The sequence below is a fragment of the Nelumbo lutea genome, chromosome 3 (assembly GCF_056320005.1).
Source record: "Nelumbo lutea isolate HS-2025 chromosome 3, American lotus-T2T, whole genome shotgun sequence".
In the NCBI taxonomy this organism is placed as follows: Eukaryota; Viridiplantae; Streptophyta; class Magnoliopsida; order Proteales; family Nelumbonaceae; genus Nelumbo; species Nelumbo lutea.
The window spans coordinates 99,921,436-99,936,757 of NC_142686.1; the positions used below are offsets into that span (position 1 = coordinate 99,921,436).

Here is a 15,322-nt window from a genome sequence, read left to right on the forward strand (position 1 = left end):
TTTAATCAATACATATAAATAAATAAGCATATAATGAATGATGGTTTGATAGTTTAATGTTGACACATATAACCATGAGATCTTAGTTTTAAGTCTTTCCATTTGCATTTTAAAAACCGAGGTTGGATCTTAAAACCTGATTTATTTTGAACAGGTTAAAAACCTGATTCCCTTTTGGTTCTCAGGTTCAACAGTTAACTGAGGGATAGCTTAGTTGGTACATTGGATGATTTGTCCCAGCAAAGAATTGGATTCAAGTCCCACTATCATCATCTCTAAAAGAAAAGTTGTGAATAAATACCAAAATGGTTAATGATGTGATGTTTTACTATTCATAAAAATAACGATCCCTATAGGGGATTCAGGCGTTGATTAATACCAAAAAAAATGTTGAACAGTTCCATTGTTCAGTTGAAGTCTTAAAACATTACTTATTTGTTGAGTGAAGTAAAGAACTTATTCTGAAATGTAAGTTACTTGATTAAATAATTTAAAGTTAAATATCTTTTACATGAAAGTAGATTATTTAGCCTAATTAATAATATATCATTGAATATCTCCAGTTCAATATAATTAATTTTATTAATAATTATAATTTAATATATATATATATAATTATAGTTAAATTGAAATGGATATAAATATAGATAAAATTAATGAATTTGGTTTAATTTAATGGAGTAATAGAGAGGAGAGAGAATTAGTGACATGATGAGTTAATGACGAGAGATAATTAAAAGAGTTAATGGTAGAGAGAGAGAGAGAAAGCTAATGATGATTTAATGAAGAGAGATAAAAGTCCTAATGGTGATTTACCAATCGATTTATTGTGTTCAATTTTAAAATTAACAAAGGGTAATTTTCTAGAACACCCTATAGTTTCACATTATTTTGTATTATTTTGTATATATTTATACTATACATATTTGTATTTGTATTCCTTCCAATCCGAGCCATAGTTTTCATTTTATTAAAACACCCCTAACACTTCTTTACACAAAAAATAAAATAAAATTGAATAGAACGAGCCAAATAGAGTGGTTGCTCATGTTTATTTATAACTTACTAGGGGCAATAATATTATTTTATTTTTATTTTCATTTAATTAAATTCATTCAAATGAACATTAAGGTCACAACTATCATTTTCCACTGTCATCATCTAACGAGAGATTTAGTAAAACACAAAAGTAAATCCACAAAACTATAAGGTGTGCTTTAATAAATGATCCCACAAAGAAAAATACCAATTTTACAAATTACATTTTAATATATAGATATAAAATATATAAATAACAAATAAATTTGTATATCAGAGACGACTAGGCAACGACGACGAGATGACTTTGACCTTACATTTGGCCTTGTCAGTTGATTACAGAGAAGCCTGCTCCGGGCCATGCACCTCCAACATTGCCAATATGTTATCTATTCTCCAAGCAGCTTTTTCTTATTTTCTATTATCTTTCTGAATTGACCTTACTTAGGGATGCTATTGGTAGTTCGGACATTGTTGGGAGTGTTTATTGGTAGGCTGGTAGCAGATCACCGTATAAAAAAAATCCTTGATTCTTGAGCCCCTGGTTACTTTCCCTCTTTCATCGTTTCTTTTGGTAAGAAGTTTCGTCCGTTTATTCACATCTTCTCGGGTTGTTTCTGTAACATAGACCTAAGTTGAGTGCCCGTTGTTGTTATTGAGTTATTTCCACTTCATCAACAAGATCCTCACTTTTGGTCAATTAGGGGTTTGAGAGGGTGAGGCAGTAGTGACAGGGAGATGGTTTCAGTAACTATTGTTGCGAACCCATATAAGTTGTTGGCTGCTCTTCTCATTGTTACTGTGTTGCATTGCTTCGTAGCGTTGAGATCTGAAGCACAACGCTTACCGGATGAAGAAGGTACAACCTACACACTCTCTCTCTCTCTCTCTCTCTCTCTCTCTCTCTCTCTCTCTTTCTGTTATATCTTTTGTTGATCGCCTAGAATTACTTCTGTTTTCTTTTTTGGCTAATTTTATTCAACGACGTCCTGGTGAGCCATACCGGTGACTTACGATGATCCATGAATGTGTTAAGAAATTCTTTTTTTTAATAGTTAAGTTTTTTTTTTTCTTTACAGATAATTGTGTATAAAAATTCTACTTTGCTTTTGCATCTCATCCTTCTACACAACTAACAGTTTAATGAGAGTAGATGGGTGTAAAACTAACTGGATCTATACCATAAACCCATAGGATTAACATTTTAGAGTCGTTAATTTCTATGACATTTTACCTTAACAAACAAATGAAAAAAAAAAAACAATACTTACCCTGCTGGGATCATGAAAACACTCAAGTTTTTTTTTTTTACTTTTTCTTTTCTGATTTGTGTATTTTAGATACCTCCAGTCCAATCATGGTTTTCAAACTGTCATTAATTCGAACGGTGGGACCATTTGAACCAGAAACTATTCAGATAATCGGTTTTGTTTCACTCCTAAACCCTTCCTTTGCCAAAAATCATTGATTTGATCAGTGATTCATTCATTTAGCTAGAAAATAAAATCATTGATCCATTTGACTTAGACAATGGTTTTTTTATCATTTTTTATTTTAATTAATTTTTTAATTTGTTTTTCAAATTGCAATGGGCCATCTGTTTGGACTGAACTATCAAACCACTGGCCCTGATGCTAGTTGGTTATAATGAAGATCTGGGATTGCCTTCACCTTGTTTAAAAGGGTCTAAGGGATTGGGGCAAGGTTACGGGTTACCTTGTTGCGTAATCCATTACCAATACTAATAATAATAATAATTCAGGCCCCCATTTGATAGGATGAGCTGAATATTAAGTTCTTTTAAGCTGGTTTTAATTGCTCTAAGGTGCTTCCGATAATCTATCTGAAGAAGTTGAAGCTCTAAACAGCTCAACAAAATAACTAATTGACAGTCAATTTGGGCTCTCCAGATTTTTCACTAATCATGGCTTAGAGACCCACCTCAAAAAGTCATAAAGTTAGAAGTATGATTGTAAATGAATTGGATTCTCATCAGATTTAGTAAAATCCAAATCCAATTTGATTATTAAAAACTTGTATCCAAATTTGATCGAATTTTAAAACCTTAGATATAAATTTGAATTCTAATAGACTTAGATTGGATTCAGGTTTAATCTGACTCTACCCATCATCCAAGTCTAAAATAATTGGATAAAATATCGAATTGATCCATCAAATTTTAGGTATCATTAATAGGTCTAATCAGAAGCTACTGCATTTCAGACTTCAATCCTCGTGCATTCACAACAAATTCCATTAGAATATTTATTGAATGATTATTATACTTACAAGGGAATTTCCATTACATCCGATCTCCATTGTAGTAATTTCATTATAATAAGGACTCAATTCAAGGCTATTAGGTTAAGCCAAGTCATTGACGAGTAGGGCTGTAAGCCAATCGGATTTAGTTCAGATCTAGATACAAAGGAAGCTATCAAACTGTTTTCTTTTCTCCTTTTTAAATTTTCAAATCCAATAGTAGGGTATCATACAGACATACAGAGAAAGTTCAAGCAATCAAACTGTTTTTTTTTTCTCCTTTTTGAATTTTCAAATTGCATGGTAGAGTATCATACACAGAAAGCTCCCATTAAGGCCATCGAGACAAAATCGGCTTTAGTGTTCACAAGACCACTCTCACACCGCACAGCCCCTTATAGTCTTGCATTAGGAATATCTCTTTATGAAAAAAAATATACAAATACGAAGATACTTCCAATGCACAGTGTAAAATGCTATACAATCGATGTGAATACAGTTTTGTAAACACTGAGTGAGACGAGAAGAGCACCCCCGGGTTTTTATAATTCTCTCTGTTCCTTCTTCTTCTCCTCCCTTTTTTTACCGTTTTCCTTTTCTTTCTCTTTTCCCCACTCTGTTTTAATCTTTATTTTCTTCATCTCCCCCAAAGAGAATCACTTTCACTTAAGCTTGTTAGACCTCTTTCAATTTACCTATTATATCTTTAATTTTTAGCCATTGAGATTTACATGGTTTCCTTAACTCATTGACTTCATCACGCCAGAATCTTCGAGCCCTTAGGATTTACACAGTTTACTTAACTGGTTGGGTTTGATATGGTTTATCTCAATGTTGGAGGTGAATATGGGTTGGTTCAATTCCGCTTCAAGTCAAAACTTGGAACCTATCTTGTAGGGGTCAATTCTAGAATTCTTGAATCAAAACCTATCCCATCAAGATTAATTCTAGGGTCAATTTTGGCCTTGTTAGTTCAAGAGTCTAGTTATGAATCTGTTCTTACCTTACCCAAAAAAAAGACAAAAAAAAAAAACAAAACCTTTTCTTTAAAAAAAACAAGCATTCCATAACATTAAGAATCAAACTAGATAGATATTTATTGATAATGGTACTATCAATATATATGATTAATTAACAATCACAATCAGAAAATGTTTACTATCTAAACATTCCATAACATTAAGAATTAAACCTGTTTTTCAAAACTACTATTACTATCTAAACTTATGTTACCTTTACTGATTGAATTTTTAGATTATTATAATATATTAACATGTAGTTACAAAACTATCATTACAATTTAAACTTTGTAAGTATTATATTTTAAATTAATTATCATACACAATGGTTAAGTGAGACTATAGTCTTTGTATATAACCATGAGTGCTTGGAATCAAATCTTCATATCCTTAAATGGGATTTATTTTAAGGCAAATCCAGTTCTTTAGGTCAATTTGGGTAAGGATGTAAGATAAACCTCCAAATAGGAGTGAAACCAGTAATTTTTTTTTTCTTCTCTTTTTTTTTTGGGGGGGGGGGGGGGGGTGGGGGGGGGACAAAATAGGGGTATCATGGAAACCCTAGTTTCACTCTAGCTCTGCCCTTGCCTCTAAACCTTCAAATTGACATGGGTGGGAGTTGGTTCGAAGAATTTGGAACTAAATCCTATCTGGTAATAGATTGGATAAAGCCAGTTGGAGACCAATTCAAGGTTAGTTCCATTTGATTTCAAGTAAAACCGACTCATTTACTCATCCTAAATTTCAATATGCAATGGCAATGGATTGGTTTAGAATGAGTTCACGTCAACCTGATCCAACACAAAACTTGATTAAAAACTGACTCTCGAGTCTAATCTAATAGGGTCAGGTTAGTGTGGATTTACCACTTAACCCAATTCACTGGAATTTCTAAAGGGATATTCTTCAATATGGGAACGGAACCATAGGAACCTAGACTTGGAACCTTAAAGGGCCTTCGGGAGGGCTGAGCTGAACAGCTAATTAATTGGATGCTTTGAGGCACTCCTACTAAGTTATTTAAAGAGGCTAAGCAAACAACACAAATAATAACTAGGTGACAATCAATTTGGGCTATTGGATTTTTTTTCCAAACATAACTTAAATCTGTCCTTATAAGATCCACCTTAGAAAGCTATCCCTAGGGAATGGGATCCTCCATCAATATCTCAGTGTCCTCCCGTTCAAGGAGTGACATCTATATAGTCACAAAACACGGGCTCCCACTTTAAATGCTTGAAATCCTTACAACTTTCTTCGTTCTTTCTTTTAGTAAAAATGAAAATATTAAATGAAAACTATTGCCTGTATCTTCAACTCTAAATCCCTTTTTTCTACCGTTGGTATTCATGCCACTTGTTCTAATCATCTGGTTGATCATCTTCTCCCTTTACAATCATTTCTTTGAGCTGAGAGTCCATTTGATTTATAGTTGGAATCAAAATCAAAATCTATTCGAATTAGAATTAGAATGGTCTATTCTCATAATTTGTTTAGTTCAAAAAAGAATTAAAATCAAATTGAAATAAGCAGAAATGAGATTTCATTCCCAAAGAAGAAGAAGAATTATCATTCCTCAAATAGAAAAATGTCAACTATAAAGTATAAACATAATGAGAGAAGAGAAAATGTCAACTATAAAGTATAAGCATAATTACAAGGGAGAAAGTATGCAGTAGGGAGAGGGAATGAAGGGGGAGGGTAGGAATGGCAACGGGGCAGAGCATGCTCTCCCCATCCCCGTCTCTATGAAAATCCCCATTCCCATCCCCATTCTCGTGTCTGCTAATAGGGATAAAGTTATCCCCATCCCATCCCCATCCTTTGATTTTTTATAATGTTAGTCATTTTATTTTTGTTTTTTAATTTTATTTAAAAAATAATTAAAATTTATAATTCCATTAAAAAAGATTCAAACATATTCAACCATATTTTTTAAAATATTAATATATAGATGTATATATACATATATATACATATATAACGTATACATAGGCATATATATATATATATATTAATGGGGATTCTATGAAGTAGAGATCAGGAACCCCACGAGGCGAGAAATGCTCTCCCTATAGGGAAAGGGAAAAAATTACCATTACAACGGGGAGAAAATAATAGTTGGATTCACACGTCACAACGAATAAAATAAGAATTTTCATTTCAAAACTTTTAAAAGCAATTAGAAGATCTTCTTCATTTTTTTTTTCTTATTTGTTTATATTTTCCAAATAGATACATCAATGATTTTAAGTGTTGTCTTCTGTCGACTCTTCTTGACAGTAAGGACGCTTCATCAAATATCAGAAAAATTAAATAACACATATTGGAAGAAGCTCAGCCCAGATTCTTGTACTAAAAAGGACCTCAATCGGAATTTTGATTCGCCTACGATGCTCAGCAATGTCACCTGCAACTGTTCATTCAATCAATCGACTGTTTGCCACGTGACAAATATGTACGTACATCAATTCCAAACGGATCTTTTCGTATTGACTTTTCTCAGCTCTATTCTTTACTAACCCAATAAATCAATTCTCTCTCCCATAGGATACACCCTAACTGGTTTACAAGGTTAAAAAATATAGGGTTTTAGGCATAAAAATTTTTCAAAAAGTACTGATACACACGATGCAAAATTCTGAATTCTCTCCCCTCTATATACTACATCCTGCTCATGAATTTGGTATCATATACTTTGGGTTTGGTAAATTCTGATCTGGGCTGATTGGTACTTCTCTCCCTTATTATTTTATATTTGTACAATGCCTCTTCCCCTTTCTTATTTACTTGTTTCTTGAAACTTGAAACTTTAAATTTCTATTGATTTTTTTGAATTTTTTTTAAACTATTTGTTTAGATAATTGACAAATTCTATTCTTATTGTTTATATATTGTTTTAAAATATTCCTATTATTTCTAACAATTGTCATCATCATTAAATCCTAACAGAAAAAATAAAATATTAAAATTTTTCTTTATTATTCTTCAAAATTTCAAAATAAAACTCAATTTCATAAATCTCTCTAAGCTTCTTTTTCTCCGTCAATCTCTCCAATAAAAGTGAAGACATAGAAAAGTGTTACGAGCCTTAATGTTCCCTGGGATGAAAAGCTTACTACCTTTACTACTGCTGACGCGTACGGGTCTGGCATGGGTATTTATGTAAAAGCAATAGGCACTACTAGAGACCGTTAGAGTTGATGAGAGAATGGATAATCACTAATTGTAATCATTGCAAATCATTTCCTAACGGCCATGAGCCTATATAAATCAGATAAACCAATAAGGAAGGTATTCGACATTTTATCCAAATTCTTCTTCTTCAGTGATCTTGTGATCCTGAGCCCTCTTTGAGCAGCGCTCCGGCGTTATTGCTCGAGCGAGTTGCGTATCCGTTTCCATATGTGAAAAGGGTATGCAACAAAAAGAGTATTTCTTTAAATCAAGCAGCCCTATGTATGATACCATTCTACAACTGCCATTGGTGCACTACAACCCAAGTGGTGGATGATTTCTAGAATGGGAAGATATGGAATGGAAAGGTGTGAAAGAGAATGGTTGGATTTGCAGTCAAGATTGTCGTGTCTTTCATTGCTGAGTGAAGGGAAAAAAAGGAGGGTTTCTTCTTCCCTTTGATCCCCAAATCTAGGGTTCGTCCTTTCTCTTAGAATTGTAGATATGGTAAATCGACCATTGGGTTTCTCCATTTTTTGAGCTGTGTAGGGTTCTAAATGATGGACAACCAATATAGGACCCATTTGTCTTTCCGTGCGGTCTTTTGACTATTTATAAATTGGACAGATCAATTTTCAGTTTATTTCCATTTAGCATACGGAAGATTTAGCCACCAAAAGATAGAATGCTGAAAAGATGCAAAAAACTCATTTTATGTTAATTCTAGAAAGCTCCAAATGAAGTTTTTCGCTTTCACATTTTATTCTCGTATAGAAAAAGATACGAAAAGACATATATCTGTCAAATGTGCTTCAGCCTACTTTGATTTTTATGCAAAATCTCAATGCATATTTTGACTATGAGACCAAAAGATCTTCCAAAAAGACACACCAAATGAGCCTAAGACATCAATGCATATTTTGACTATCAGACCAAAAGATCTTCCAAAAAGATACACCAAATGGGCCTAAGACAACTAGACGACGATCTTCATGTAGACGGTGGAGATTCGAGCTGTATGGATTGTAGCAATGGGGAAAAGCAATAATACCACTAGTGTTACAAAGGTCTTTGGCGAGGGCTGCGGTGGCAGTTCCAATAGTAGTTCTGATGGTGTTGTGTGGGCTATGGAGATTTGGGCCATGCGGGAGAATGGAAGAAAATGCAGGAAACCAGACCCGATTGATTGTCCGCCTAAGAAATAGAGTAAATGGAACAACATCGAAAAAGGTTCACCAGAGAAATGGCCGCCGCCTCTCCTTTCCCCACCTACGAACGAGCTATTGAAGCTTCCAAGTAGAAGGCATCAATGGGTTCAAGCTTTAAGGATTTCTTGGTTTGATGTGGCAGCACCAAATCGTCAGAGAAATGACTGCCTCTTTTGTTGCTAGGACCATCGTCTGTTTGTTGTGACTCTGACAGGGATCGGTGAACAGATTGTTGTTGTGACCCATCGTCTGTCCCTAGTCTAGATAAATAGTGAACTTAGCCTCTTTTGCAGGGACGGTGTTGGAAAGAAAAACAAGAAAAAAAAATCTTTTATATACCTAACACAACCCATTTTTAAATGGCAAGCATTGACACACCCTCACGCTTCAGACGGCAAGCACCGAGGCCGGGGGAGAATAGAAGCAAGCACCCGCTCCTGAGGTTCAAACAGCAGGTATCAACACCTCCCACGTTTCTGACAACAAGCACCATCGGGGTGAAGTTACTATCATTTTTCAAAATATAACAGTCACGTGATGTGGTATGTCAGTGGATTATGACGGATACGTGGAACCCTACTGGTAGGGGTAATTAGTCAATTTTCAGAAACAATAAAAGTACTATAAAGGCAGAATTAGAAGGGATAGTTTAAGAAATTTTTTATTTTTTTATTTGCAGAATGAAAAACCATCTTAGGAATTGCTTGCTTTATTAGATAAACAAATACCAAGCTGCGCCCTGCTACCCGAACACAATAAGATTGTCCTTAAAGAACAATGGACAACCATCTCAAGATCATGAAAAAAATTCCATGTAACTTTGTATGGTTAACTTCTTTAGTTCTTCATTTGACAAGCATTTATTTGGCTACTAAGATCCAAGTGTAATGCTTCCACAAATTTTGAGGATGATCACGGGTGGTTTGAGTAGTGATGCTGATATTCCAAGGGAGGGGAAAGAGGAAATTTTAAAATTAGGCTTCATATATACAAGTTAAAAACAATCACAACAATTGTGTTTTTAGTTTACTTGTGCTGTTTTCTTTTTGTTTTTAAAGAAAATTGTGGTGTTTTCAATAATATCTTAAAATGATATGGAAATCTTTGACCTCTAGATCATTATTATTTTAGGAAAGTTTTGATAGAGGAAAAGAAGACCTCCTCTACAAATCAAATTGATGTGTTTATCTTCATAGATATCAATGTTTTAAAAACTAATCAAAACCATAACTGCTTTGGCCATCGGTTTCTAGGTCAATGATTTAATCATTCGGTTCAAACAAACAGTTAGTTCTAAAATAAAAACTTAAAAATAATTAAAATAAAAAATGGTCAAAATCGTTGTTTGAATCAAACGGGTCGATAGTTTGACCGCCCAAATCAATGATTTTTGGCAAAAGAATGGGTTAGGGTCGAAATGAAATTGGTTGCTTGGAAGGTTCCTAGGCCGAACGACCCGATTGTCCAGGTCAACAATGGTTCAAAAATACTAACAAAGATTTTCTATCCTAAAAAATATATTTTTCTTTAATAGAATTATAAATGGAACAATCCAAATCTCCTACCTATAAGAATCTTATCCACACCTACGTAGAGTTGCATGTTGAGAATGTCAATTTGAAGGAAGGGGCGGGGGGGGGGGGGGAGTATCAGTTCATAGAGTTCACATCAACTCCTCACAGCACATCCCAACTTTGTATTGAAAACATCTCCTGATGACAAGTACAGGAGATGTTCCCAATGCACACTGAGATGTGCATGTGGGGCACCCCTATGGGGTGCTGATATGATCTCCAGTTGAATTCAAGGCCCCACAGCACATAGCAACCTTGTATTGGGAACATCCACGGATGACAAATAGATGGGAGAAGGGAGCGTGGGAGTGGGGAATTCATATTAGGTAATGAAGTGGGACCCAACTGATGTATCCCTGGACACCATCTACCCCTACATGAGAAACTTTTGTAGAGGCATGCTAACATGCCATGGCAGTTTCCAGGTATTCAACTAAAGAATATGGAGACCCATCATCAAATGGTTCCACATGAACTAGTGCCTAGAATTGTCAATGGGTTGGGTCCACATGATAGAACCAAACCGTTTGAACTGATTGGTTCTTAGTTTTGTGTCCTGATCATACTTGGATAGTTGGATTAGACCAACCTTTGTAGTTTGATTATTTTATTAATTAATAAAGTAAATTGCATACAAGTACTTCATAGGAATAGTTTCATTTTAGGGCTGAACTTTCAAATGTGCCATTGTAATACCTGAATTTAAAAAAAAAATCTACATTTAAGTTCAACTCCATTAAACTTACGTTACTATGAAGGGATAAAACCATGAAAATGCCCATTTAAGTATAATTAGGTCTCATCATCTGGTCAGTCTTTGTATGTGTTTGGTTCCGTTTATGTTTATTGAATAAACATTTGTAATTTATTTGTTAGTAAAATCGAAAAATGCAATAATTGCAATCATTTATGACAATCAGACACCATATCATTATAAAAATGAATAAATGTTTGATCATTTATGGAAACTTTAAAAAATAACTTCCACCAAGATTAGTATGCACAAAAACCAAAATTCACTTTTTACATTTTCTATACATGCAAAAGAGCAAAAGAGAAAAAATGCTAAGATGGCACCACCGATAAACATTTATTGAATAAATGTAAACATAACCAAACACCCATTAATAACCCGCTCGGTTTTGGCTCTATTTTATAGAATTTATTAATAATTAGTTTGAGAATGGTCCACCTTGTCAGATCTGACCTATTGTCATCTCTAACATGGTCATATTAAATAATGCTTGACAAAATAAAAGAAAAAAAAAAAGAAACATCAGCTCAATCAAATATCACAATCCACAGTTACATATTTTAGCTTTGAACGTCCTATCAACCGGCTTAAGGTCATTTGACTAATTGGCTTGTAGATTTGAGTTCAAATCGGCGCTCACACTGCCCCATGTCACATCCCACTCGTGTATTGAAAATATCTCTCAATAATAAAGTACATAAGATGTTTCCATTTGGCAATGCAACCTGAGATGTGCATGTGAGGTTCTTGTAAAATAGAGGCGCTGATGTAATGATCTCTGTAGATTTGTAGTGAGGATTCGAGATTGAAATCCCACAGGGGGTTTGGGGAAGGGGCTAGCCCCTCTTTATTTCCCATCCACACATCCTTTGTATATTGTCACGTTTTTTGTTTAATAATAATAATATTTTTTTTTATATTTTCTTCCTTGTACATTTCAGCCAGTTAAAGAGTTTGAACTTAACCGGAGTTCTACCTGAAGAATTTGGGGATCTTCCATATTTGACAGATATGTAAGTCATTGACATTTCACAAAGGCTTGTTATTTAAACAGGAGCACACTTATCCGAGTTCTTTTATTAGAAAATTTATCTGTTTAAATAAGATAATTTCCGTTATTCATGTTCTTTTGCATTTATTAATTTCTCGATAAGTTGATTGTTTGTTTAATTTATTTCCATTTTTACCTTTGGGCCAATTACTTGAGTCCTTTGTGTGTTTTGAATTGTGTGTGTAATCCTTACCATGAATGAGGTAAAAAAGAGGGGAAATAGTCTAAAATCCACCATGCGTTTTCAATATTTTTTTTAAATTCACCATAATTTTCAAAATGTCTAAAATTCATCATGTCAATAAATTTTTATTTTCCAAAACTCATCTTCCATTAGTGCACCGTAAATGCTTTTTAACAGAACTGTCCATGTCAGCATAAATAACAATTTTCATGACTAAATTACCCTTGAATGGTGAATTAGAGAAAAAAATGGTCTTTTCAGTTTTCAATTTTCTTTTTTTTTTTGCATTTTTAGTGTTTTATTATACTTTCCAATGTTTTATTATAATTTATGTTTTTTTTTACATTTGTCTATTTTCTACAATCTATAAAATTTCCTGTATTATTGTTATTTATTTACAATTTCTGTGTTTTTCCATAATTTTTGGTGTTTTTTTTCTGCAATTTTTATTTTCTGGTTTTGTTTTTCAATTTCTATAGTTTCTATAATTTGAAAATAATTTTTTATTTTGTTAGAAATTTCTATTAATTTTTTTATATTTTTTGTAATTTATATGTTTTTATGTATTTTATATTTGAAAACATTTTTTTGAACTTTTTTCCTTTTTTCATGTCTAAATATTAAAATGGTAATACATTAACACCCATTGATTTATTTTGTATATATTTTATATTTTTCTATAAAGGTTAAAATGGTAATATATTAACATCCGTTAGTTTGTTTAACGTCAAATTAGTGACATGGTGAGTTTTTGACATTTTGAAAAGTTGTGGTGACCGGTGAGTTTAAGAGAAATGCTGAAAACTCATGGTGAGTTTTAGACAATTTCCCATAAAAAATGTCTATCAAGGTAAATAACTTATTCAATTACAAACCCAATACCAACCTATCAAGTCTATAGTTACTATTGAGATGAATATTCATTGGGAATTCGGATTTTGTAATCACAAAATTAGTCCTCACAGCCTGCAACTGCAATCGTGCATTAAAAATATCTTCCTACTAATGTACAAGTGCAGATACAAGATGGACTTCAATGCTCATAAGATTGTGCTCACACTATTCGCAGTCTTTTGCAGCTTTGTATTAGAGCTTGGCTTTGGTCAGTGTGATGCCTATTCCAATAGCTTTTACTGTTTTGTATTGAGATTATTTCTATACTTATGTATTTTATTTCATGATGAGATATTCCCAATGCAAAATTGTAAAACTATAGGCTTACATTGAGAATATCTCATCGTGAAAAAAGTCATACAAGGAAATATTCTCAAGAGATCACATCTCCGCCCTACAGCACATCCCCGCCGTGTATTGGGAACATCCCAATGATAGTATCAGAACCGATGATGTTATCATTATCATTGAGAGATGTTCCTAATACATGGCAGGGATGTGTTGTAGGGCATTGTGGGGCGAAGATGTGATATTTATTCCTCAATGGAAGAGAAATTGACTTCAATGTTCACACAAGTCCATACTCATAATCCCTTCTGCTCTTTATAGAGCATGCTTCACACCAGTCTCACTGCACATTGTTGTTTTGGCTGTAAATCTAAAACATTTCCGAGCTTGTAATTTTTTATCCATGGAGAGATGTTCTATATGCACAGCTGAAATGTGTTGTAAGGTCGGTGTGAGGTGCGTCTATGAGAAGCATATCCCAATTTGCATTTAGCATTGACTTATTGTGAGTCAATTTTAGCTGCAAGGGCTGTAAAAACTAAAAACTGTATGAGAATGAAATCCCAATAGAAAAATCTATGATAGGGAAAAGATATGGTATGGAAAGAGTTTTGACCGATCAAAACCCACCCATCATATCTTTTCCATATCATAGTCTAAACCCAATCCCAATTCATTCGTCCATTGGTTCTCAATATTTCAGGTACTGCATGTATCTTTTCGGTACCCTAGCTTGACCGTGGCCCGTGGGGCCTAGTAACAACCGTCTCACAGTTTACTGCAGTTTGGAGATGTTTAGATGGGCTCCGCAGTCCGCACAGAGCGCGCGGAAATTGAGAAAGATTTCTGGTTCTGGCCTGGCTGATCTTTTTTTTCTTCTTCTTCTTCTTCTTAAAAACAGAGATTTAGTTCTCAATTATATCAATGGATCCATTCCCGTGAGTTGGGCCCGGATCCCTCTCGTCACCATGTAAGAACTCTTATTCTTCGTCATTATATGGTTCTAAAAGAATCATTTAATGGCATTTCCTTACAAACATCATTGTGCATCGCAGATCTCTTTTGGGAAATCGCATTAGCGGATCAATTCCAGAGGCTCTTGGCAATATTGAAACGCTGGAGGAGCTGTGAGTCATGGCTTAATACTCTCGGTAAATTATGCAGGGAGTGCCATCTGTTTTTCTGATTCAAACTGGTTTTTGCAGGATTTTGGAAGATAACCAGCTCGGAGGAAAACTTCCTCCAAAACTTGGAAACCTAAGCCGGTTGAGAAGATTGTAAGACTAAAGTTCTAATTTCCTTAGTTTGTTTTTATGTTATTTTATGAATATCCATTTACTGTCTCGTAGTTCCCTGAGAGTCTCCCATACCGGTTATCATCTATTTTAAGGATATAAGTCAATTTGTGCATTAGTCATAATGAATCACTGAAATTCTGACATCATCATCATCATTCTAATTGCGTTGGCAGCAGCAGATACAATGTTATTCCATTCCGCACTAAGGCCATATGTTCTATTAGTAGATTATCTGGCAAGACTTCAACTAAGATTATTCAATCATCTCCAAGTCAATTCTTCTAACGAGTGCATCAGATGGTTTTTATTCCACATATTCAAACCATCTTTATCTACTTTCTTTTTTCTTATTTGTTATTACATAGTATAAATTAGTGATGACTCAGGAGTGGGAGGACAGAGAAGGGTGCACATAAGGCCCATTGGCCATACCGCAAAGAGCCTGCAATTCCATGACTTTGATCCTATGACTCCTTTTTTTTGGAGTGACAGAGTGACCAATCTCAAATATTTGGTCATTGGCCATCTTTGTCTACATTGTAGACTTGTAGTCATCCTAAGTTCCCTTGATTAGA

At 34.0% G+C, this 15,322-nt stretch overlaps 1 protein-coding gene across 2 annotated transcripts in view; it reads left to right on the top strand.

The window, feature by feature from the left end:
* The first annotated feature begins 1,341 nt into the window (after nt 1-1,341).
* LOC148867143 (putative LRR receptor-like serine/threonine-protein kinase At1g53440) overlaps nt 1,342-15,322 on the top strand; it is a 66,974-nt gene continuing 52,993 nt past the window's right edge. Inside the window, exons 1-6 of one of the 2 annotated variants that reach the window (XM_088981437.1) lie at nt 1,582-1,897; nt 6,603-6,777; nt 11,974-12,045; nt 14,351-14,419; nt 14,505-14,576; nt 14,655-14,726. In XM_088981437.1, coding sequence (XP_088837563.1) covers nt 1,777-1,897; nt 6,603-6,777; nt 11,974-12,045; nt 14,351-14,419; nt 14,505-14,576; nt 14,655-14,726 — 581 coding nt within the window. In that variant the 5' untranslated portion in view covers nt 1,582-1,776. Of the gene's footprint in view, nt 1,898-6,602; nt 6,778-11,973; nt 12,046-14,350; nt 14,420-14,504; nt 14,577-14,654; nt 14,727-15,322 lie in introns of both variants that reach the window. The other variant, XM_088981438.1, reaches the window with a different exon arrangement.